The sequence below is a fragment of the Arachis ipaensis genome, chromosome B9 (genome assembly GCF_059453495.1).
Source record: "Arachis ipaensis isolate K30076 ecotype BB chromosome B9, ASM5945349v1, whole genome shotgun sequence".
In the NCBI taxonomy this organism is placed as follows: domain Eukaryota; kingdom Viridiplantae; phylum Streptophyta; class Magnoliopsida; order Fabales; family Fabaceae; genus Arachis; species Arachis ipaensis.
Window position 1 is genome coordinate 17897654 of NC_142444.1, and position 27910 is coordinate 17925563.

At 31.1% G+C, this 27910-nt stretch overlaps 1 protein-coding gene and 1 long non-coding RNA gene across 2 annotated transcripts; both read left to right on the forward strand.

The window, feature by feature from the left end:
• Positions 1-8219: 8219 nt before the first annotated feature.
• Positions 8220-9894, forward strand: LOC107619434 (protein BIG GRAIN 1-like B). The gene has a single exon (XM_016321725.2). It carries the CDS (start codon positions 8543-8545, stop codon positions 9785-9787), a length of 1245 nt encoding a protein of 414 aa, XP_016177211.1. The 5' UTR covers positions 8220-8542; the 3' UTR covers positions 9788-9894.
• Positions 9895-27372: 17478 nt separating this feature from the next.
• LOC107616674 (uncharacterized) lies at positions 27373-27910 on the forward strand. The gene is made up of 3 exons (XR_001614593.3): positions 27373-27487; positions 27607-27672; positions 27835-27910. It is a non-coding gene; the product is annotated as an uncharacterized LOC107616674 (long non-coding RNA).

Consider the following 27910-nt stretch of genomic DNA (forward strand, 5'->3'; position numbering starts at 1 on the left):
CCCTGCAAGCAATACAGTATAATCTAAGGTACCATCCCATGTAATTACAGACAACAACATAGCAACTGAGAATCTAACTCAAACCAAAAAATTCTGAAAATATTTCTCAAGCCCATAGAAGATAATTAGAATATTCAAAAAATTTTCAGAAATATTCTAAGACGGAAAAATTAGTAATGGCATACTTCTGTTCTCTATGGAGCAACGACGGTGAGCTATGGATAGTGGATGACGAGATGCTTACAACAATGGTGGGCTATGGGTAGTGTGGACGGCGAGATGATTTCAACGACGGCAGGTAGTGGACGGCGAGATGCAGACGATGGTGGCCTGCAGGTAGTGAAGCAACGACTTGATTAAACTGGGAAAATATCTCTATCGTAGAGTGGTGGTGCTCTAGTCTTCTTCTCTGATTTGGAATGGCAGTGGCGACAACAACGGAGCTCTGCTAGGGCACAGAGGGGGATGTAAGGGTTTTTTTGCCATTTCTTAACCAAAAAAAAATTGGCTCACACGTAGATAGGTTTGGAGTGGTTTTGTTGCCACGTAGGTTTGAATATTAATGGGCCAAGTACGTAACCAACGTCAGGGTACTTCTGGCACACAGAGGTCATCTTCCGTGGTTACAAGGTGAGTTTCCTTCTTCCATGATTACATTTGTCAGCGTTTGTATCTTTTGTGGGTACAAATGGTCATTTATTCAATTTCAAAAATGAAACTTGAATGAACAGACCACCTTATAAGGTATGAAAATGAGCTTGTTCAATAAGTCAAATCATTTAAAAAAATGTTCTCTTTCATCTGTAACAAGTTTAATGTGAAGCTTTCATATATTGCAAAAGACGCTGACAATACAAGCAAAAACCACATCGTCCTTCATTCATATTTATAGAATTATAAGGACAACAATTGAAAAAGATTTTCAACGGCTATTTGTAACTCCAAATTAAAAAAAATTACCACAAAATCTCTCTTATATGTGATGAAGATTTGAGAAGATCAAAATATAGAAGCATATATTCTCATAGCCTTTTCTACACATCTTCACCCTATAATTAAATTCTACATTTTTAAAAATCAAGAGAACATAATTTGTAATTTAAATATTTATTATACATCTTTATGTAGATTATTTTTAGAGTAAACTACCATTTCTACCCACAAAATTTGAAGACGCTGACATATTTACCCATCGAAGACAAAAATTACCATTTGTACCCATAAAAAATGACGTTTGCAAGCAAAATTATCCAAACCCTAAAAAATTAAATGAAATTCCTAAACTACCCTTCTCTCCAGTCTCCACCACTAGTACCATTGTCTTCCCCCTCTTCCTTTTCACCCCTTTCCAGACCAAAATCTGTTTCAGAGAGCCGGCCTCCCCCTTTTCTCTTCTTTCTCTATTACGTGCTATTGTTCTCTCTGGTGGCGTCGTCGGAACCCACAATCAGACCTTCCTATTTGAATTAGCAAGGTTCGGCACCAACGCCCAACCGAGAAGCAAATCAACAATGTCAGGAAAATGAGGCTGAAAGCACCTCAAGAACTTTAATGATATCAAAGTGATAACCCCAACAAGCCTATGCAACAAGCTCAGTGAAGTTCTCTCATCCTCAAACAGCACCTGACAAGCTTTGAGAATTGGCAAAGCATATCTCTTAACTCCACCAATATCCCCAACATTAAGAAACTCACGCAAACCTTTCAATGCCAATTTCTTCGTCCCATCAACGGCGTTGACATTGCTTAATAAGGGCAACGCCCAACCTATGAAACGGTCAACCAAACCACCAAGTATAACATGATTTAGTCTCCCGTTTAATGTCACGAAAATCGAACAGATCACTGCACATAGTGTACCGTACGCTACAACAGTCGCTTGCCTAACCTCATACAACCTAAAGCAAAGAACGACAAAAGATAAAATTTTTATCGAAAAATTGGGAAAATTTTTGAAAACTGAAAATTGGAGAGTGGGGATTAGGGTTTAACTTACTTGTTGGAGAGGAGTTGGGAGAGACCTTGGGAGAGGAAGTGAGCGGAGTGAGTAATGAGGAGAGAGTTGTGAGGGTAGAGGATGGCGCGGTGAAGGGAAGCGATGGCGGCGAGGTGAGGGGAAGGGTCTGTGAGCGCGACCGATGAGACGGAGGTGGTGGAGGAGGAGGGAGTGGGAGTATTGTCGTCGAAGGGGAGGGTGGCGGAGAGAAGGGCGGCGAGCTGGTTGTGATGGTGGTAGTTGGGGATGAGAGTGATGGTGAAGAAGAGTTTGGGTGGTGGTGGTGGGATTTGAGATTAGAAAAGTGGTGGTGAAGATAAGGGTAATTTAGGGATTTTAGGTGATTTTTTAGTGTTTGGATAATTTTGTTGTGCAGAATCCATATTTCATGGGTACAAATGGTAATTTCCTTCTTTTATGAGTAGATATGTCGCGTTTTTAACTTTCGTAGGTAGAAATGGTAGTTTACTCTTATTTTATGTAATATAAGTTGAAAGTGTTCTCTATCTTTAAAAAGTACTTTAAGACTATATCTCAGAGTAAGATAGGATTTTAATTTGAAATCATCGTTAAGTTTGTTCTTACACTCAACAATTCTCTTGTATCATTTGAGATAATTTAATTTTTAGATAACATATTTAAACTATCTTAGAATTAGGATAGACTTTTAAATTAAGTTGTTAAGTACATTTACGAACTTTTTAGTGTCCTAGTTAACACGGTTAGTCTCCACTCAATAGTTTTTGTTGTAACTTAGTCTAGTAACAGTTTCTAGTCTTGATGAAAAAGTTTTAAAAAAAAAAAAATCTAACGCTATTATGTTAGACTGAAGTCTAAGTTGAGTCTTGTCTAAAAAATTTAAAAGAATATCTTAAATTTTTAATTTAGTGATGTATTTAATTTGGGTCAAAATTTATCCTAATAAGATTTGAGGCAATAATATTTAAAGTTCTTAAATTAGTAAAAAAATAACTTAAGTCTTACCTCAAAATATTAAAAAAATATCTAAAATTAAGTTACAGAATTTCTAATCTAAATCACTTTATAAACTTAAAAAAATTTAAAATAATATTTAACGTTCTTAAATTAATAAGATATCTAATTATAATTTTTAGAGTTTTTTATTTTAGAGCATATGCCTTCCCATATTTAGCACATTTTTTGAATCATAGATAACACAAGGTCTTATATTAATTAATATATTGACCTATCAAAAAAATATATAAAAACCTATAAAAAAATAAAACCACCCAAGATATTGGTTAATCTATCTATCTATCTATCTATCTACACCATAATAATGATAATTGTCTTTTATAAACTACCTTAGTTTCTTAATATCTAACCTCTATCTTTTAGTAATTATACCCATAAATTATTAGTTTGTCAATTCATTTACAAAGATAAAACTCGCAATTTCAAGTTCATCAATTCAACCCACTACCCCAAATGTTAAGGCACCAAAATAAAAGAATGTAAAACAATTTACCCCTTTTTACCCTTACTGACTCACTCTCTTGTTTCTGTCTCTCTCTTGCGCATATCTATCTGTATCAATAATCATTATCTCATTTCATTCTTTGAGTTTTATTCAAAAAAATTCAAATTTATTTGTCAATCCACATCATGTTTACTAATTTTTTACCAAGCGTGGAACAAAATGAAGGGTGAAAGGAAACATAGCGGAGGAGAATTGGAAAAAATAAATGAATAAATAATAAATAATAAATAAAACATGAAGAAGAAAAAGAAAAAGAAAGAGAGAAACAACATATACCAAGAGAACTTGCGCATGCTGCACTTCTTTGTGTGCGTTTAAGTTGGAAAATTTCTCGTGTACTCTAAAAACAAATCTATGTTCTTGTTTTGTGCTATTTATTTTGGCAGTTTGAGATTAATTTTTATTTTACTAATATTTTTAAAATTTAAATAATACTGATATAAAAATAATTAATTAATTAGAATAAGAATACTAACTTATCCTTAGAACACTTAAAATGTATATTATACGGCCAAATATATTATACGCTATGATGCACGGACACTGACACGGATACGGGATACGACACAATACGGGACACAATCTTATATAACATGGGGACATGCATACATATAAAATATAAAATATTTTTTAGATAAATCGTAATGATATTTTGATATTTTATTGATATTAAAATATAAATTAAATTTTTTAATTATTTTTAATGTCTTATTTTAATTATATCAAGTATTTAAAATATTTTTTGTTTTAATAAATAATAATATATATTATATCTAAATTTATTTTAAGAATATATGTTAAGAATAAGACTGGACATGCTGACACGTGATGATATTTACGTGTGTTCAGGTGTGTCCGGAGAAATATTTTTTATTTTTTATTAAGACACGGTTGAACACAGCAGACACACGTGTTAAACGAGTGTCAATGAATGTCATATCCAAAATGTGTCTAACACACAGACACGATAACTCAGCAAAAAATCCGAACTTCATAGATTATACGTGGAATGTCATTGAAAATGATATTATTATCAATTTAGAAGTAATTTGTAGCCTTTTTTATTTTTTAAATTAAACTCTTTTATTTTATTTTCAAAATTTCAACACAGAAACCAACCTAAGAAAATGTAGATTAAAGATATTCCTATCCCCACCTCCTTCCTATTCCATTCCTAGCATTAAACCTAATAAGCATTCCATTAAAATAGGCAAAAGGAGCATAACTTTAATTTGAAGATGAGCACGGGCATTAGAATCCAGAAAAGAATTTAATGAAGCCTCCTAAAGCCCAAAGTTTAGGTCTCTTGAGCCGCATTAGTTGACTGTTGCAAACAAGTGTATATAATGCCTCATAATACAGTATAATACCTAGTGTTGGAAGTGCTCCTCATGTTCATACCTCACAATTCCCATTTCTAATCAAACGCAAAACAATACCCTTTTAATCATTAAAATAAAGTAACGATTAAAGATGGTGTAGGCAGGCCGAATGTGTAGTAAGAAAAGAGTGACAATTAGGTTTTTAAAGATTATGATTTTGAATTAATTAGTCTTTAAAAAAGTATTAATTTAATTCTTTATGATAATAAATGATAGATACATTTTATTATTTTATTAATTTATCATGTAAAACTTAACAGTAATATTTATATATACCGTTAATTACTGTAATGCATTTATTTATAAAAGATTATCATATAAATAATAACTTTTATAGTGAAGCTTTAATTGTTTTAGTATGCTTCATGATAAATAGAGAATAAGTAATAAAGATTATATGAAAACTCAAAAAATAATGAATGTTTTACTATCTAAAACTACATTAATATCATACTTATGTGACAGCAACAGGACATGCATCACTGCAGATAATAAAAAGGAGAAAGTTTAGGAGGTCAACACTTTTATTAAAATTTGGCCAGTATTTAACTAGCAAAAGAAAAGTGAGTATTCTCACACCATTAGATGAAATCTCACACCATTAAAAATATTATTGATGGCTACTTAAAGGCTACAAATCACAAAACTTACTGACCCCTAGCACTCCTCAATAAAAAATACATGGGCAATTTTATTTCCTTTTGCGCTATCTATTGATGAAAGGACATATATATCTACCGTTTGTTATTAGGGATAGCAACGGGTCCCCATGGGGCGGGGACATGCCCCCCGCTCCCAATATTTGTCCCCGTCCCCGCCCATCTCCACGACAGGTAACGAGGACCCCGTATCTGTCGGAAACCTGGGTCTTCGCGGATATCCGCGAATTTTTGTAAAAACTAATAAAAATTGAAAAAATGAAAAAAATTAAAAAAAATTAAAGAATTTATGAATCATAGGAATCAAAATCAACAATTTAACATCAAAAAATCAAAATCAAAGTGAAATAAACATTCCAAAATCATAGAAACCAGACTCAATAACTCAGCTTTAAAAATATTCATTATACTTAACTTAACTTCCAGAATTAAACATAAGAATCTGAATCAACAATTTAACATCAGAAAATCAAAATTAAAGTAAAATTATAAAGATTTTAGAATCATAAAAACCAGACTCAATAACTCAGCATCAAAAATATAAAATTTACTTAAATGTGGAGTGAATTAAATAATCCAAATCTGTCATTCAAATCGGACCCAATAACTTTGAATCTAAAAATATCTACACTTTAAAAAAGTTAAAAAGAGAAGCAACAAGTTGCAGTGAGCAACAGTATATAAGTGAACCAACCAAGACATTCAAGTATGTGCCAACCAAATAACTATGAAGCAACAAATAAATTATTAGTTGGATAGTGTTAAGTAAGAAAACTAAAACAGCAAAACTTTATCCCACAGCTACATGTGCTCGGTCCATTTATGCTTAAATCTCTTTAAATAATTTCAGTAAAAAAATGTTCACAAAATATTCAACCACTAGTTTAAGAGCTACAAAAAGGTACAGCACTCTGTGGTAAAGTGAAAATAGAAATTGATCAATAAATACCCAATATTCAGAATGAAAAGAATAACCCTGATATAAGGAGCAACTCTGAAAGGTAGAAAATCAAAAGCCGCTAGAGACAAGTAAATAGCATAAACCAACATATCAACAATGAAAACTAACAGACAGAAGACCTAAAAATACCAGCAACGCGGAGAAGAACCAGAATGTGGATGAACGACCGCCGGCGACCAACGCGAAGAGGCGTCTAGAACGCGATCAAAACCAAAACCATGCCGACGAACACGCCTCCACGGGAAGAAGCAACAATGGCGGAGACGACGGGCTCCCTGTTGCGGTGTGCCGGTGTGCGCAACATGACAGACTGACGATGAGGGGACTGAGATCCACAGTGCGTTTGTGCGTGACTCATGAGAGACAGATGTCGCGGTGAGAAAGACGGACGGAGGGGATGGGTGGCGGGGAGGTGGCCTCGATGGGTGGTTCAGAGGAAGAAGGAAGAGAGATTAAGGGTTTCTGGGTTTGTGAATTCACTAACAGCTAGGGTTTCACTTTCTTCCATTATTATATATATAAAGGTATTTTAGTTATTTTACATTGGCGGGAATTAAACGGATCTCCACAGGGCAGGAATCACTATCCCCGCCTCCTTCTCGTTTATTATACCGGGTCCCGCCCCATTTATTATACCGGGCCTCGTCCCGTTTTTACAGGTAAAAATCTCTTTCTATATCCACTTCCGACGGATAAACTCCACCGGAGGTTTTGCCATTTCTATTTGTTATGGTAGAGGACTTAATTGATACTTTTTTTTCCTTTAAAAGTGAATTAATTTAAAATTAAAATATTTAAAAATCTAATTGTCATTTTACTCATGTAATAATAAATAATTGTTAATATTTTTATGAAGTGAATGTTCCTTAATTTTAAGCTCTAACTATTTGTCTGAAAAATAAAATATTTTTTTATTATTCAATTAAGTAATTGGTCTAAGTAATTTCTGTTATTAATTTAAGTGGTTCCTGATATATTATTATATCACTGTTTACAAAAGTAGTTTAGATTAATTATTTAGGTAGTTAAAAATCGATAAAAAGTTTTCGAATGATGAAAGTATTTTATTTAAACAAATAATCGAGGACTAAAAAATAAATTTATTCTTTTTTATGTGCATGCTAATAGTAATTATAAACTTTCATGGTACCATAAACATTTCTGAAAGACTCTGGATATTAATTAAGATTGTCGTTCACATGTAACTAGTTTGTAAACTAGATAATTTATACTAGTTTATAGGGTAAATAAAATATGTGTAATAATTTTTTGCAAACAGAATAAATAGCATATAAAAACACAAATTTTTTGGAATTACATATATCTATTTATTTAAAGAAATTCCATACTAAACTAAAAACATGTACATCCGAGATAAGATGAAGATAAATATAGATATTGGAATTATAAATGGGGAAGCGGAATCTTCTTGGATGGATCAAAACATCCTGAGTTCCTGAGCAAGCGCAAAATAGGTTGTGCTGTTAGGATCAATATCTTCTTTGTATGGCCCTACCCAACATTGTATTTCCCTTCTTTTCTTATATAAAGAAAAAGTAAGGATCTAATGTCAATTTCTTATATATAAAAAAAATTATATTAAAGAGGGTGAATTAATAATAATAACATAAAATAAATGAAATGAAAATATCCACGTCATGATGTACAGGCTGGGCAGCTCTACTACCATACTGTGTCTACATACCCCCCACAACAACCCTTATAAGAGCATCCAAAAGAAACAACTCTCCAAACCTCTCTCTCTCAATCATCCTTTGTGTTTCTCTACTCTTTGAGGCGTGAAGTTTGGGCTTTCATTACTGTCCCTCTCTAAACCATCAAGCACTCATGTCTCTCTCCTTTCTTTCTTTTCTTCTTCTTTTCATTTCTCTCTCTCTCTCACACTACTACTATTTGAAGCAGACAACAAAGCCCAAGAGTAATTGATAACCATCAAAATTCTGTTTCCTTTCTATCTCTCTTAATTGTTTCTCCTCTTTCACACTCGCACAGCGTACCCTTCTCCATCTCTATATAACAAGAATGGAAAATTGGGACAAACCATTACGAGGACACAGAGAAAGGAATAGTAATCCGTCTTTCTCTTCCACTCTCCTTGACGCAATCTACCGCTCCATCGAGGTCGAAGAAACGGTTACAACTACCATGAAGAAGCAGAAACAGAATTCTCCCAGCAGGGCCAGTAAGGTGGAGAGTTGGATGGAGATCAAGAAAGATGAGAAACTGTTGTTGAAGGGGAGAAACTCGCTAACGGAATTCGATCGAAGAAGCAACAGAAGCTGCAACTCAAGATCTTCTTCCAACGCGCTTTCCATGTACTCGAACTCAACATCCTCGGAATCTAGCTCCGCCGGCTTCTCTTCATCGGAATCGGAGTCCTTCTACGGCCACCGCCAAAGGCCGAAGCCGATTCGCACCAGCGTTTCCGACAAGCCAACAACCACGTTTGATGACAACAAATGGATCCCGCAGCCACAGAAGCCGAAGAATGAAAACAACGACACTAACAATAACGGATTTGGTAAAACGAAGAACAAAGCGCTGAGAATCTTGTACGGCGAGTTGAAGAAAACAAAGCAGCCGATCTCGCCGGGTGCAAGACTCGCCAGCTTCCTCAACTCGCTCTTCCATTCAAACGGAAGCTCGAAGAAAGCCAAGGTGGTTTCTTCGAGCCCCGTCGTGGTGCACGAGCAGCCTTCCTCCGCCGCCACGCAGCATGGCGGAGGACGCGGTATTAGTTATTCTAACTCTGCATGTTCCTCTGCGTCCTCGTTCTCCAGATCTTGCCTGAGCAAGACACCGTCCTCGAGAACGGGGACGAAGAGGTCCGTACGGTTCTGTCCAGTGAGTGTGATAGTTGGAGAAGATTGCAGGCCCTGCGGGCACAAGAATCTGCATGAAGGGCAAAATAGTAATTTAGTGGTGGCCGCAAAGGGGTATAATGGTAAGAACACTAACGATGAAGAGCTTAGGTTCCATGTGTTGCAGGAGAGTAAACGAGTAGAGGAATTAGCTAGGGACTTGTTGAAGAATTATCAGATGAAGAAGAAGAAGAAGAATGAAGAATTTCATGATGACGTCATGCGTTATGAACTTGATTATGATGATGATGACGACGATGATGATGCTAGTTGTTGTAGCTCTGATCTATTTGAATTGGATAATCTTTCAGCAATTGGGATTGAGAGGTATAGGGAGGAGTTGCCTGTGTATGAAACTACTCACTTCAATACCAATAGAGCCATTGCCAGTGGGTTCATTCTGTAATTTTGATGAATTCGGGGGACTACTTTCTAAAAATTAGGATTTTAATGGTGTGGGTTGGGGGGTTTACATCATCGGATAAATAATAAGATTATTTCTTTTTGTTTTTACTAGCTGTCTAATAATCTTCGAATCCCTCTATATTTTACTTTCTTTTTAATTTGGGTGGATGCATTCTGAAAATGGTTAATTAATCATGATCTTTGAAGAGTTTCTTTTAAGAAATATTATTTATATTTTATAAAATAGGTATATATTCAGAACATATATGAGATTACTATTTAAGTGAAAAAATTCCTATGATAATTTTAAATTTACAAATAATTGTTATTTTATAATAATAAATGAATAATTCAAAGTAGTGTATGTATGGTGGAGAGGTGAGAGGGAGAGAATCCATGGTGGTATATATTTGATGGAGCATCTTAACAAAGTTTGTGTTTTTTATTTGATTATGTGGGTAAAGTTTGATACCCCTCTTACAAAATGATTGAGCATCAAGTAGAGGAAGATGGAGGAGTATTGTGTAACGTTTGTTTAGCACGACATGGGGGGAAAAAGGAAAAAGGCAAGTAAACAGTGTGAAGAAGATTAAGATGAAGCTGAAAGCAAAGGCAGAATTTCTACACTTATTCATGGCAATGGAAAAAAGAGGGCTTTTGCTCTCTCTTATGTTGTGGCCTGTGGGGGCCTCTTTTGCTTCAAATTAACTCTGTCTTCATGCATCTCATATGCGTGGTAGCAATAGTCAAAAAGTGCCTATATATATGTTTTCATTTTTTGGTAGATAAAAAGTGCCTATGTTCATCTTAATAATAATGACACAGCTTTAACTATTTTATTTTCCTTTTAATTTTTCATAATTTATTTTCCTTAATCCCGTAACCCTCTAGATTAACAATCTTGTAGATATTTTTACGTGAAGTTAATAATTAAAAATTATCAAATAATTTAACATATTTGACTAAATTATTATTTTTAAAAAATATTTTTTTGTAAATTTACTGGGAGGATTTTCAAATAGAAACCTAGCTAACTTTAGATTATGGCAAGGAAAAAAAATAATAATAAAGAAGAAGAAGATTCAAATGATGGGTTTAATGGAAAAAACCAGAAAAAGATAGAGATATGTATATAAGACACGGTCCCTAAAGATGTGGACAAAATATCTCTTCATGGATTCTCTAAAACCTTGATGTCAATTTAGTTGGCTTCTAATAATACAAGAGGTTAGTCTCTGAATTATTTGAAAAATTAATGCGATTTTCAGAATAATATTGAAACTGGTATCATCTTTTATTACCGTCAAATGCGACTACATATTTTGTGGTGTTTTTTTTTTTGTTAATTTTTTGGTTCTGGTTGGGGGATGGTTATTAATAATACATGTTTCTCTTTAGCTTTTTGACATTTTCTTTTTGGTCTTATCTTGAAAAACGGCAAAATTCGGCAACCAGAAGGATAAAATTAATTTAGGGTTATTGAATTTTATTGCGTCTATAGATTGATAAATCAGAATGTAAACTGTTTTGCTAAAATCGGTGATTTAATAAATTTTTTTTTTTTACACAAATATGTTGTCATTAATAAACTTCTAATTAATATATAGTTGTGTCAATAATAACATAAAATGCATTATCATGTGTCTTATTTCAATGGTCATTCGAAATAGTACGTATTTTCAGATTGTAAATTTTACCTACAATTTCTAACAACTAAATCATATATTTTTTTTTGTGTTTATATGTATAACTTAATAAATACTATGTATATATAACATGTAATAATTTTAATATTTAAATTTAATAGTTAGATTGATATCCAAGAAATAAAAATAGTGGTCCTAGACTCCTAGTGCTTGTTGGGATGCTACAACAGCACAGCTAATTTTTTTTTTTTGAAACATTTTTTTAATAATTATTGATCTTCTTTATATTTTAATAGAAATAAATTTTCAAAAGTAGACCCGTAAAAACATTTATAAAATTATTCATAAAATTCAAATATTACATCAACAAGTAGTTGTTAAAAAAAATCATAATAAACCATCTACATAAACCGATCTATAGTGTATAATTTTCGAACCTAATCTGAAACATACATTATCAACATTATTATCTATCAATAGTAGTCGTGTATATTTTTTTTTCAAAGACTAATTTGTTAAAGATCTGAACTGTATTTAAAAGTTTATTGTTGATCAATGAATTACTACATATAAAAAATAAAATTTGAACTTCTAATATACACTTACTTAAATGGACGAGTAAGTTAGTTGCTCGGCTAACCCAAATTAATTAATAATTGTGTATACTAATACCCCATAATTTTATTTTTTTTATATTAGTTTTTGACGTTAAATGAGACTCTATTTTAGACTAAGCTATTTCAGTTGGTAATAGTAATTTAACAGTAGTAATTTGCCACCTCAAATGTTTCGAACATCATCTTTAATCTATTATTTAGGAAAATTTGAGGAGAAAAGGACAATAAGAACGTTCATATTTAGAGTACTAGTATACAAATTAAAATTATTATCTACCTCTCCTTTGTTACATTTTCCATGTCCTTATTATATCTCTCCTTTTATTTTGTCAAAATAGCATAAAAAGCACCGTTCATTATTAATTAGATCAATTTGGAAAACGAATACTTTTGGAGGACCACTAAATCATAACAGTGTGATATGCTAATTAAGTTGAATACTCTTAAGTAACTAACACATTTTTAATTAAGACAAAGAAAAAAAGGAAAAAAAAAAAATTTAATGAGCACTTTGAAAGCTATCTAGCTAGCTTGGACATTAGGAAAAGAAAAGGCTATGCTATGCTATGCTGAAAAGAGACATAGGTGAAGAATTGGCTTTGTAGGGCGTGGTGTTGTCGTGGACCTGTGATGCCCTAACCGCAATTGATCAAAAACATTAAAAAAGTTAAAATTGATTAGTGAAGGATTTTAATTAGCATGCAACTCTCATATTATTGGATTAAGAAATCACTTTGTAATCTAATTAAAATCATTTGGTTCAATTTAAAAACCCATTCCTCTCATATGGTTGGTGAAGTGGGGGAGTACGACAATGATAATATATGTTCTTAGTGGGTGTGAAACCACCTACTCATCCTAGAGTTGACGATTCCTTGGATTCCCTATAATTTTAATAATCATACCAATCTTATTAAATTTTGTTATCAACTATTTTATCCCAAAAAGTAATATATTAAACTTTATTTAATACAAAGATTTTATTATATATATATGGTGAGAATTTAAATTTAATATATTATCAGTATAGAATAATTTTATACGTATATTTAATAATATAAATTTATATTAATAAAAATAATTATTTTTTACATTATTTACATACATTGTTATAAAAATATTTTTTTCAAAAATTTAAACTGATAGAAAGATATACATAAATGATTATATTTTTAATATTTTTTTTCACGCAAGAGTAAATTCTTGTATATAATATAGATTTGTGTAAATTCTTGTATAATTTTTTTTATTTATTTTGGAAATAATAAAGATCGAATTCTAAATTTTTTTATTATAGAAGTTCTAATACTATGATATTATTATTTCTTTTAATTTAAAAAATTAAACTGATAGAAAGGGACACAAATTGTTATATATCTAGCAGTAAATTAAATATGTACATCAAAATTAAATTTATATTATTAATATAATTTTTTATACAAACATTGAATTATATATTATTAATATGAAAAAAGTATTTAACTTAACCACGTAGTAACGTAGAAATTTTATACAAATGCAAGAGTTTAAAATTCTCCCAGTTCACAACGCAAACAGCGATTTCATATGAACTTCACAAAGTGTTTTGTAGGAAGAAAACAAATTGTTAACACAATTTGTATTTTGTTTATAGACTTTGAACCTGAAAGTGTGATATGTATGTGAGTGGAATAGGTCTTTATTTTGTTTGTTTTCTGTTCTTTCTTAATTTAGATTGAGATAGATTATAGATTATTGTGGTTGAGCCGTCACGCACGTTACTTTTATGTAGTAAATTTAAAAAAAGTATGATATTATTACATAAATAGAGAATACACTGGCAGACAACATAATGAACTTATTACAAATGGTAAAATTTAAAAGGAGCTATGCTCCAGATATATATTGGACTATATATATTTTGATTAAATCAGTGGAATGCACATGATCGTTGGAAGTGGAGATTACAGGCTTATATTTTCTGTAAATAATAATAATAATAATAATAATAATAATAATAATAATAATAATAATAATAATACATTTTTTTTCGCTAGAAACAAGTAAAGTGAATAAAAATAAGGTGAATAATGATACTTTAAAATCTAAATTAAAATATTTTCTTTTAATACAGACATGATTTTTGAAATAGGACATTTTTTGATTATATTAAATACAAAAATATCAAATAATTTTAACTTTAAATTTTTTATAGAATAATCTCTAATAATTTTATTGAATATTATTATTATTATTATTATTTAGTGACAATATATATATACATAAAAATCTAATGAATAAATTTATTATTATTTTTGTTCAAAAAATACAAAAAATTATGGTACAATGTTATTATGTAATTAATAATAATAATTATTTTATTTTATTTTTTTTTAGACCGAGAACTATTATGTCTAATAGAGAAAAACATTAAGGATTGATCTGTGTATTAATTTTTTTTTGGGACTAAAATATCCATTTTTAAAATCCTTGGGGACAAATCTAGGTAATTACTCGACCGGAAAATAAACTGGAGACTGATTTGTCTATCGGAGTAAAACCTTAGAGATTAATTTGTGTATTAATTTTTTTTGGAGACTAAAATATCTGTTTTTAAAATCTTTAGGGACTGATTTAGATAATTACTCTAATAATAATAATAATACAAAAAAATTGGCATGTAAAAGGAAATGAATCCTCTATATAGTAGGAATTATTGTAAACCCCAAAACTGAAATTATTAATTTAAAACTGAAATTATTGTAAATTGTTTGCTAACCTTTAGTTGAGCTTTCAATTAATTAATGAATTAACGATTATTTTTTTAAGAACATACATCTAAGAGGAAAAAAAAAAAAAAGACATACAAAACAGATTTACTTACTTAGTACACAGGTTTCTATTAGTCGATAGATAGTTGCGGTACTATTTTCATGTAATATTTAGGTCCAGTTTGGGTAACCAACTTAATTAAGTTTCTTTTGATAAAATAACTTAAACAATAAATGACTCTGTTAAAAGTAACTTATAAATAAGTTATTTTGTGTTTGGATTTTTAACTCTAAAAGTGCTTATTTTATAGAAATGTAATGAAAAGTAGAAGCATTATGAGAGAAGTCATTTTTTTAACTTCTCTATAAGCTCTAAAATAGCTTCTTAGAAAATTGCAATTTGGTTTTGAAAATTGCACCAAACATTAATACTATTACTTTTTATAAGTCAAAAGTTAAAAAAAGTTACTTCTAGAATTTCCCAAACGGGTCCTTACTCACGGAAAGAACTAGAATAGTTTTTGGAGGGATCAATATAAAAAAAATATAACTTTAGAAAGATAAAAAAATAATTAAAAAGAACCAATGTATAAATTAAAAGAATATATATATATATATATATATATATATATATATATATATATATATATATATATAATTTTAAAGGAGGGTCATTGCCCCTTTAAAATGTATGAAACTCCGCTCCTATATTTATTCAAGTGTTTAAATATAGTAAAAGATAAATATTTTTTTTTCTAAAAATAATAACATAACATGTGTATAATCTTAGAAGTGATTATGAAGTACTGGAGAGAGAAAAGGGCTAGAGAGAGAAAGAGAGAAGAGATGTTAGAGAGAGAAAGGATTTTTTTGAAATGAAAGGAAAGAGTTTGTGCTTTTAATTTTAGTTTTTGTTATCGTTGGATTTATTATCGGTTAAATCCGACGGTAATTTTTAGCGAGTCATCAAAATATATTATTTTATTAAAATGACTTACTTTCGGATAAATTTAACGGTAAAGCCTATGTTAAAAATTATGCCTTTTTCTCTCGTTTTGTCGCTAAGTATTACCGGTGATATTACTGACAAATTTATTATTGGAATTAAAAATCTGTCGATAACAGTTTGCCTAAATAAATTCTATATCAAAATCGTCTATAAATCTGTCGATAAAGTCGACGATAATAAGCGACGCTAAATCCAACAGTACTTGATACATTTCTTGTAGTGATAACTCATTAAAATATTAATGTATATATTTAGTTTCATAATAGAATTTATTTATATTTTTTATTTTTCTTAAATTAAAATTATTGATTCTTAATTTTTTTTTCCATAAGCATAGGATCAAATTTTATTTCTCTTTATCATTCTTGCATTCTTTATTTTGTTCTTTTATTAATATTATATATATTTAATAAATAAAAAGAGAGAATGTCCTGTTAATACACTAGTAGTATGAATAATTATTTTAATTTCCTATACCCTATCCTTAATTGGCATCTGCACGAATGATATCATTGGTATCGAATCTACTTTTATATATCCATTAACATCTAATTAAGCACAAAAAACCAGAAACTTCTTGCTGTCAAGTATGAACACCTAGCATTGGTACATGCATATGTACGTACGTGTGAGCATTCCTTTGCTGGGTATGTCACTTAACCACCATGCACAAGCACAACCCACTATATATAGCATAAAAGGAATTATGCAACATGAAATTAAACTTTATCGGTTTAATTGGGTGGCTATATTAAGAGTAGGACCAACCTTAGCTTTGTTAAGGTTCGAGTCTCTAACACCACAAGTGGCTTGATCACTTACTTGGTCATGTCCGAAGATAGGGGCACATATTGGGTCAATTACATTAATACCATGTTTTGTATTATTATCTTAATTAAGAGACAATATTATCTCGCCTTCTAGAGACATATTTGTCATCTCTAAACTCCTAAATAATAATTAGGAAACGATATATATTCATAAATTGGACTAAATTGCAAATAATTAATTAAGTGGTTGTCATGATTTATTTCATGGTTTGGGCTGTCAACATTGTTTTTATGTGTATGCCCTCTTGATTGTTAGTTTCCTACCATATTCTTTCAAATCAACAGCATGACGTGCATTACATAAGATGTGCTACTTTTTCGATAAGTTAGCAGAAATTATTTATAAAAGTAATAAATTGTAAAGTAAAACACTTATATAAACTAAAAACAACTCGATATTACATGAATCATCCAAAATAAAAAAACGTTACGTGGACGTCTCCATGCATATTATTATATAAATCGAATTATAAATTATAGTAGTAAATCGAATTAAAGTATATCGAATTATTAGGATTTCATGTAAATCGAAGTAAGTAGCTTCGATTTACTAAATAATGCACATGATATTAAACATTATCCATAGTAAATTGATACAATCTATCTCGATTAAGTCCATGGTATTTACACATAGTAAATTGAATTGGTTAAATTTAAATTACATCAATGGTAAATCGACACACCTTGATTCAATTTATGCATATTCGCGTTCCAATATAAATCGATACACTCTGATTCGATTTACATATATACCTCTATATATAGAATTCAAATTGACTTATTTCTTATTACATTTCACCATACCATACTCAACCAAAACGAAAAATTTAGAGCAACTAAAGGAATTTATAGTAGAAGATTGAAACTGCGGAGATGGAAGACGACCCAAATCGAATCTATCGGTTGGATGGAGTCACCCATATTATTGCTGGTAGCATGCATGAAGAGATTAGTAAATGAAATTTAATTTTTTTATTTTCTTTAAAAAAATAATGAATTGTTACTAATATTAAATTGCTTAGAACTTGATTATTAGAATTATTAGAATCTTTAAACTTCAAATAATAGTTAGAATATTGATTTAGGGTTTAAGGTAGCGTTAAAAGATTGAAATCACAAATGCATGTTAGATGAGGAGTAATTAAGTATGTTGACAAGTAGATTTAACAAGTTTGGTTAGAGTTTGTAAGTTTTTATTGTTAGAAGTTTAACGAGATTAGAAATTTTGTTGGAATTTAATTTAATTTAAATTTGAATTTTAAGTGTTGGATTAACTAGCCAGTAGAAAATTATGATTTAATTTATTTTAAAAAATTGAATTATCAAATGTTAGATTAACGAGGCACTACAATTTTAGTTATATACTAAAGAGTTTAGCTTTCTGTAGTAAATACTAGATTAACTATGTTCCTTTAGAATTTAATTTAGTTTTGGTTAAAGTATTTCTTTATTAGAATTATCTGTTTTAGGTGATTTTTGTTTTCTAAAGTGTTATGGTTCTAAGAGAATTTTTTCATTGTCATGCAGCCTACCACTGTATCACGAGCATGAGGAGACAGTATGGTATGTCCTTAGACGATAGGATCATGCCGTATCTACAGATGACTAGCCTGGCCCATCTTACGAGGCTCAACAACTACTAGTTTAGATTGGATGAGCCATTAGGGAGTACCTTTATTAAGAGATGTCGTCTGAAGACACATATATTTCATCTGCTAGATATTTCAGACAACTGTCGTGTTGAACGAAGACGTCGTGTCAGAACACGTTCGAATCAGCGTTAGTGAATGTGGCTTGACGATGCCATCGATGCATTGGAGGGAAGGAATCAAGGTTGTAGAGGAGATAAGGATCGCGGCCGTAAAGGAGTTAGGGGTGGTGGTCGAGGTAGAGCACGACGTGGAGGGAAAGGTGAAGAGGATGAGAGTAACGGTGGAGACGAAGGTTGTGATAATGGAGATGATAATGGTGATGATGTTGGTGATGGAGGATATGACAGAGGTGATGGGGTGGAAATGGAGGAGGTTACGAAGGCCATGGTGGTGAACATGATGGTGGTATAGGTGGTGGTAGTGGAGTTAGTGATGGTGGTGATCGTGGAGGATTGAAGAATGACCATGAATCTGCATTCTCACCCTCACAAGTGCGAATGCGACATGAATGATATTGGAATTGCCATCCTGAGCAATCGCAACAAGCAGCGTACCCCATATTTGCCGTACAAGTGGATCCCGTCGACACTAACCAATAGCTTACAATGTTGGAAGTAGGTCTTGATACACGGTGGAAATGTCCAAAAAAGACAACAGAAATAAATATGCGACTCATCGATTTGCCCATCCACTTGCACAGAACTCGTCCTCAACACTACAACATGACCCGACATTGTCATCTACACACCTAGTATCCATGGCGACAACTCATTATATGAGTTTTTTCAATCTCTGTAAATCTGAGCCACGACATTCTACTTAGCCAACCAAACCCTTCTGTAAGTCGTTATAAAACTGAAATGTGCCTCTACTACCTTCAACAGTACCTTGATCGTGTCGATAGCATTAGCTCTAATAATAGGCAGTATGAAGTCCGAGATCACATGGTAATCAAGCATCATATGATCACTCGATATCGACGTAGCCAGACAAGTATGAGGTCCATTGTACCATTTTACTTCCCAAATATCTCTGTGCTGGCGGAAACTGATCCGAATCAACCATGTGCACCCATTGTCAAATTTCTTACACTTTTCATAATACTTGCGATAATCGGATTCCAACACTTTGTACTCAACCCCACGACGGATGCTATAAGTCTCCACGCTTAAGACGGCCTCCTCTTTATCCTGAAACTGCTGACTAACTTAGAACCTAGCTAGTCCTCTTATATCCTGTGTATCTCTGACTCCAAATCCAACAAGTACACCAGATACCCCCTGCGATCTCATGGCATCTAAGTCCAAAGTTGAAAAGTGCGGGGGTACTGCTGAGTTCCTGAACTAGCCGCTCCACCACCCCCAGCTGGATTACTCCTCGCTATGTCATCATCACTAACATCAACAATCGTGGTGGGCTCCACATTATCATCATCATCATCCCGCAGTACATCTTCCACACCATTCGGTGCTCTATCCTGTCCAAAAACCAGTACCATATCAAGAGTACCGGCCATCATAATCGCAAGCTCACCGAAGGGTCGAGTATAACCTATTTCTCTGTCATGATTGTGATTTGGATAGCTGCGACGGACGGGGAGGTAACCAAAACTGCCTCAGGTGCAATCACGGGCACAGATGAAGAGGAACTAAGAGGCATTAAACTAGAGCAGGTTGTCATTGCTGAAGGTTGAGGATTCCGGTTCGAACCTCCTGAACTACATATCACATCTACAAGTTTGGCCAACAGCTCAGGAGGTCCTCACCTTGAAAAACTGCCGACGACAATAGAACAAACTTGCAAATCTTGGTCACTGTCTATGACGAAGGAATCGTACTTCACATTATTCTGCAGCACAGAAATCAGAATTCTATAGAATAACTTCTCCATCTGTTTCACGCCTTGCATCCCTAGTTTTTGGATTATAGTATTCTGAAACTCGGTGAAACTCGTTGAAGGTTTGAGGAAAACACTAAGCAGATCCTTATCAGTAAATTTAATTCCAAAACACGTTTTTTTTTAATCAACCCTCTATAGTGCACCAGAACTAAAAAAATATCATCACTAGCCATTGTAACTTCCACTATCATGAAGAATTCACGTTTAGCTCCTATTTATATACGTTGGTTTCATACTAAATCGAATTCTTTAAATTCGATTTATACATATAACTTAATGCATACTACTTCGAGCATAGTGGATTCGATTTACCTCTAGCTACCATTGAGCATAAATCAAATTTGTTACATTCGATTTACTAAGGGAATGCAAATCAAATTGGCTTAATTCGATTTATTGTTGCACCATGTAATTCGAATCAGATTGATTCGATTTAGTGCCACGTAAAGTAATTCGAGTTGAGTCAATTCGATTTATACTTAAAACAATATTCCCATGTAATTTAAATCTGTATGTTTTGATTTACTATTATATTATATAATTCGAATTAGTTTAATTCGATTTATATAGAAGTATGATTCAAGACATCTACTATTTTGGGTGATTCATGTAATATCGAGTTGTCTTTGGTTTATATAAATATTTTACTCTAAATTTTATTAATTTATAGATACAGATTTTAAAAAATATAAATTTAAACTGTATTAATTTATATATATATAAAATTTTGATAAATATAAATATAAATATAAATTATATATTTTTATGTATAAAATATTATAAATATAGTACAAATTTTTACTTATTAAATATTAACTAAAAAAAATAATATCCGTTAGTGATGTAAAAGAATTCTTGCTTTAATATATGATTGTCCTTCTAAGAAATTCATTTGAACAGCAATGTGGAGTAGCAAATCACCACCTTGCCATTAAATGAGGTATCTCAAAGCATTATGTATCAATTTGTTTGCGGGCCTTTTTCAATTTTATTCATTGCCATCAGCCATGACTTTAATAACTCAACTGCTATCATCTCATTCTACTCTGTTTAACCTCCATGTATCGATTGTTGTGCATTCAAACCAAAAAGTTGACTAGGACCTGATCCAAAATAAAAATATTTGATAATAAAAAAATATTAATAAAAAATTATCAAAAATTATTATTTTTAATTTTATTTAATACATATATATTATAATAAATAAATATTAAATAAAATAAATTTAAGCAGTTTAAAATAATTATTTTTTATTTCTTTAATATTATCAAATTCAATACCTACATCATCGTATGAATTTAATTCTAATCCAACAAAATTTACTTACATAATACACGTGTGAAATCAGGTTGTTTTTTTTTCAATATTTGTATTTTGTGTTCCTTCTCCTCCTAAAGGATGAAAGAGAAAGAGAAATTTCAATGAAAAAAAAGGAGAAAGAGGAGGAGGAAATGTTGGTGATAACGATAACAAAAAAAAATAACAAAAAAAAACGTGCAACAACAACACGAAAAATAATGTACGCGCATAAATATAAATGACTTGTAAAGACTTGCATAAAAAAATGACTTATATATGAAAAATAATTATATATAATTTTAATTAACACAATAACCACAACAATAACCTTCATCATCATGGATATAAGCATATTTTTTTTTGTTATGCACCATCTTCCAAAATTTTCTTTTATCAACAGATTTCTTTTTTTTTTTTCGCAATTCTAAGACAAAATCATATGCCAAATAAACACATAATATGAAAACGAAGAAATAATATAGAAGAAAAACAAAGAATACGAAAACAATATTTACTACTTTTTTTTAAAAGAAAAAAAATAACATCTTGACCCTCCAAAAATAATTTCAATTTGACAAATAAAATACACTAAACATAAGAAAATATACTTGAAAAAATATTTTAGGGATTATATCTGGATATGATTTTTTACAAGTTTACTTAAAAAAATATATTTTCATCATCAAAATTTGATGATATATTATATATACTGAAAGTGTCAGGGAATATTAATTTTCATAATATATGTAACACATAAATACAATAACTCAATAAGTGAGCTTTATAGTGTACGTATATGTATTTTAGAATATGTTCCATCATAAGATTATGCAGAAGAACTTGCAGGTTCCCTCTGCCATCAACGAAATTTACTCTTTCTTTGCCTGTCTCCACAGATTATTGTCTCCCCAATTATTTAGACAGAACATTGTCTCCTCATTTATTATTTGTGAAAATGTTGTTGCCGCCTTAGCTTCTTTTAATTTGGAGTGAATATTCAAATTAATTTTTAAATATGTTAAGTTAAACACTTTTATTATTAATAAATTTCTATTATTTTAAACATTTTAGAGAAAGATCGATTTTTTTACAAAGAGAGTTAATTTGTCTCATAAAAATATTTGTCAAAAATCTATAAAATTACTAAAAATTAGTTTTTGGACAATTTATATATTTAAAACATTTAAAAAAAACGTTAGATAATTACAACTTTTTAAAATTGTAACTTTTCTAATTATATATAAACCGTAACACCGTGCCACGGATTAGAATGGTACATAAACGGCTATTCTGTCGCGGTTTACGTTGAATTTGGTCTATGTATAAACCGTTACACGTCTGTAGCAGTTTATATTGGCTTTTGTAAATACAGGATTCGCTACACCCGTAGTGGTTTGGCGTCGATGAAAAAACCGCGATATCCTGTAACGGTTTCTTCTTCTCCCAAGCATTGTTTTATCATTCATTTGCATATTTGTTAAAATAAGAGACATTGCTTGGGAGAAGGAAAAACCGCTATAGGATATCACGGTTTCTTCATCGACGCCATTCCTTCAGAACCTGTTATAGGATAGCGGATTCTGTATTTACAAAAGTCAATATAAACTGCTACAAGGTGTAGCGGTTTATGCACAGGCCAAATTCAATGTAAACTGCGATAGGATGTAGTGGTTTATGTGCAATTCTAATCTGCGGCAGGGTGTCGCAGTTTACATATAATTAGAAAAATTACAATTGCGTTTGGTATTTTGAAAAGTTATAATTACGTAACATTTTTTCCAAATGTTTTAAATATGTATATTGCTCTTAGTTTCTCAAATATGTATATTAAAAGTTTTTATTAAAAAAAATAAAGAGACTAATATAACAGACAGATGTATATTTTAAGAATTTTTAAAATAATAAAAATTTATTAAAAACTAAAATATTTTATCTAAAATTTATTAGAAACTAATTTAAATATATACTCTTAATTTAATTTTCTTCTTAAATATTGACATACATGCATCCTTCAAAATTTAATTTTGTTTACAAATCTACTCATTAAAATTTAGAAGGAGAATACTAATTTATTAGATAAATTTGACCTCCACATAAATTTTTTGGAGATACAGGATAAATTTAACTCCAGAAAATATAATCTTACGTCAATACTTTAATTTTGTTTCAAAAATGACTTTTTTTTTTTAGTCCAATATTCACTTTATTTTAAAATAAATGTCAATAACTCAATATATATATAGTTTATCATAAATGGCTTTATTTTAAATACTAAAAATAAGCATTGTTTAGAACTACGAGTTAAAGGGATCTATTGTTTGGTCACAAAGGGTGATGATTTAAAATAATAATTTATATATTTTTTTGTTATTGATAAATTGCACGTTAGATAAAAAAATTGAGTACTGCTACATATATACAAATTTTTTTGGTATACAAATCATACAAATCACTTATATAATGCGTACGCAAATCATGTTGTTTCTCTTTATATCCCACATTCTTCTTCCTCCTCCTCTTCCTTCTTCTTCTTCTCCTTCTTCTTTGCATTTCTCCTCTTTTTTTCGTGTGTTTCATCTTCATCGTCGTTTTTTTATTACTGTTGTTGTTACTGTATTTTTTTCTCTTCCTCTTTCTATTAATTTTGCAATATTATGTATTTTTTTATCACTGTTGTTGTTGCTGCATTTTTTTCCTCCTCTTCTTTCTATTGATTTTGCAACATTATGTATTTTTTTTATTTAATTTTTTCTTCTCAAGAAGAATTATGTGAATATGAAATAAGAAGATGAAGAAGAAAAAGCAGCAGAAGATGAGGAGGAGAAAAATGAAGAGTTTTGAATTATGCAGAACTTATTAGCACACATACACTGAAAATTCTTAAACAATAATACACTCGAATATCTTCGTGTTACACCCAAATTTGCTGCAAATATAGAAAAATGTTTCCTCTAATGCTGCATTTGTTTTCTTCTTCTTCTTTTCTTTATTTCTTTCTTTTTTTTAGTTGAATGAATGTAAGTTTATCATCTTTCAAGTAATTTTGTAACATTATGTGTTTTTTTTGTTTAATTTTTTTGTTTTTATTCTTGTTAAGAGAGTAAAACAAGAAGAAACTTGAGAAGGTAAAACAAAAGAAAAAGATGAATAAGAAAAGAAGAAGAAGATGGCGATGATGATGAAAAAAAGAAGAAGCAGCAGAAGATGAGGAAGAGGAAGAAGAAGAGTTTTGAATTATACAGAACTTATCAGCACACATACATTGAAAATTCTTAAACAATACACTCGAATATTTTCATGTTATACCCAAATATCTTCGTATTATACCCAAATATCTTCGTGTTACACCCAAATTTGCTGCAAATACAGAAAAATATTTCCTCTAATGCTGCATTTTTTCTTATTTATTTCTTTCTTTTAATTGAATGAATGTAAGTTCATCCTCTTTCAAGTAATTTTGTACCATTATATGTTTCTTTTTTTTCTTTATTTGATTTTTTTTTTATTTTTATTCTTGTTAAAAGAGTAAAACAAGAAGAAATTTGAGAAGATAAAATATAAAAAAAAAAGATAAATAAGAAAAAAAAAGAAAATGATGATGATGATGATGAAAAAGAAGAATACTACAAAATTTATATATATTTGTGGGTGTTTTTTAGTGAGAGTTTTAAAAAACCTTCATAATATATTTTATGTGTGACATTTTAACAAACTCCCACAAGATCACTAACAATAAAAACCATTGTTACCACTTAAACTACCAGAAATTAAAATTCTTTTTCAAAATCCAAGAGAACACTTGAAGAGAGAACAGAGGATGAGAGCTCACTGAAACCCTAAGATTGCGATAGTCATCTCCACCGTCATCTCCACCGCCGTCGCCGCCTCCTCTGCCATTGCTGCCGTCGTCACTACTAAAGTTCACCTCCTTTATGCTGTTGCCAGAAAGTTACTGAGATCGAGCCAAGACGCCTCCTTTATCAACGCGTGTCTAGATCTTGTCGCAATGCCCGAGTCTCTGAGACCAAGAGAAAGCACCTCTTCTGTCAACTCTCCTCCCTCAATGACTCTCGTGTTTTCCATCGGCATGCTCTTCTTCGTTCCGATCCACTCATTCTCAATTTTCGGTTCTCTTTCTCTTTTTCCTTTTTATTCATTTTCTTTGTTTTTCATGCTCAGATTCTGAATGCTTTGCTATATGATATAACATTCAATGAGTTTTATTATCTCTTAATTGATGAACATTGTTTCAAATTCGCAAGCACTCCAAGTGTTTGATGAATTGTTTATTCTCTTAATGGTTGTATTAATTCTTGTTCAGTGAAATGATACTGTGTCTTATTTGCTCCCTGTAAATTAAATCTGATCATAGCATAGATTAGACTCTCCTGATAATAGCATTTTTCCTATTTCGTGTCATACTGCAAGTGGCAGCAACTATACTATATATTTGGCCACTATATATTTACAAGCAATGAATTTAGTAGTTCATTGTAATGAATTTTTTGTTTGATCTATTCAAGTTCAATTTCCTGAGTATACTGTGATCTTTTCAGGTTCTTGTAGTGTTATAGTATATATAGGAAGTTTTAATAAGAATAAAGTACAGCCTATGAAAACAAATAAAGTACAGCCTACGAAAATTAGCTCAGATGTTGTTATATTCTTTTGAATTTCTACATTCAAGGTTAAAGCATTTAGGAAGAACGGGAGGAAGGTAGGTAGTATATTAGACGATTAAATTTCCAACATTATCATCACAAGAAATCTTAGAGCGGTGGCAGTTGAGCATCACACCAAATGGCATCCAATTAACTTGTTATAATATATGTGCTCCTTGAAGCCAAAATATTTTTTCATCTTATTTGATTACCAAAAGCATTGCAAGGCAATAACATAACTTGTTAAATTGTTTTCAGTTTTTCTTCTTAACAACTAAGTATCCCATTATACTTTGCTTGATTTCATTTGTCCTATAGGTAACAAGAATACAGAATGAAGGTATCTAAGACACAAATTGAGAAGGCATGTCTTGGGGTTCTTAAATTTTACTGTGTTATTACTTCTTCTACTCTTCTACTTCTATTGCTTTTTCCATCCTTTCACTTGTAGGTTGAAAGTTGCCAAAAAGAATTAACCAGCTTTATCTGATTCTATTATCTAGTAGAACCTAATTATTCACATTTATAAGCACATGGTAGCCGTAGGTACATGATTTATTTGCTTTACAGGAACTAGAGATGTAAGATAAGTAAAGATAGATGGACAATATTTTGAAAAGGGTTCCAGTCATTGAAAAATCAATTTATTTGTAATTTACAAGGTAAAACAAAACCTAGAACAGAGGTGGAATACCAAGATCTATGACTTATTGGCCACATAGATCTGATAGTAATCAACATGCTAATTTAGTTATAGTAGGTGGGGTAGTTATGGCAGCTCTGCAGGTTGCTGGCCGCAGGGAATGATCCTGCATTACACTTATACTAAAGCTTAGCTCATACTCTTAGATGAAAAAGCTAAAAGTATTTTTTGGAGAAGCCATTCTTTCACCTTGTTAACTCACTGATGGTGACATTTCAATTGGCTGAATTCGGTTTTTATTGTGCAGCACTCGGAACACCTTTGCGAGTGTAAGACTGTGAAGCTGCATCTTTTGAGCAATGCATTTGTTACTACACTAAGGAAAGATGAACAGTTTCTTTGGGCTGGTTCTGAGATGGACTCTGTGAGTTCTCGTTGTTGTTGATGATGTATTACTTCAAAATTATTATGCACTATACACAACTAAGTCCAGCTTTATTTTAGGATATAAGTTCGAGATATGGTGAAGACCTTGATTGAAGCTCAGAAGTGGGCAGAAGGGATAAGAGATTGCATAACAAATTGAGTTTTGGTATCAAGACTCAACTGTAAAGAAAGTTCATTTAGAATTCATTGATGAGTTATTGAGATTTAATCCTCCACCTTGCAATGAGCCTAATTATCATAAATTGAAGGTGCCTTTTCACTTGAATAAGCTGTATGGTGTCTTTTGGCTGAGAAGCTCTATAGTGTTTTTGGTGTTTGTAACTTTCTGCAAATTGGATTTGTACAATAAAAAATTTTGTTCTTGTAGGAATACGCTGAAGAAGCGAGGTTATTAGTTCAGGATATTGATACTGCTTTATCGAGGTGTTCAAAGGTACTTTGTCCTAGAATTTAGACTATTCATATGCCTTCATTACTTCATATTGACAATAAATGTATCTCCTTAAAGCTCATGTTTTTGCTAGTTGTAATAACATATTATGACATTAATTTTTCTTTTCACTCCATTCAATTTGATTAATATTATTCATTCCAGATGTCTGAGTTGGAACTTTTGTACTCCAGAGCTTGTGGCTTACCCATCTACATGAAAGAGAATAAGAAATTAGTAA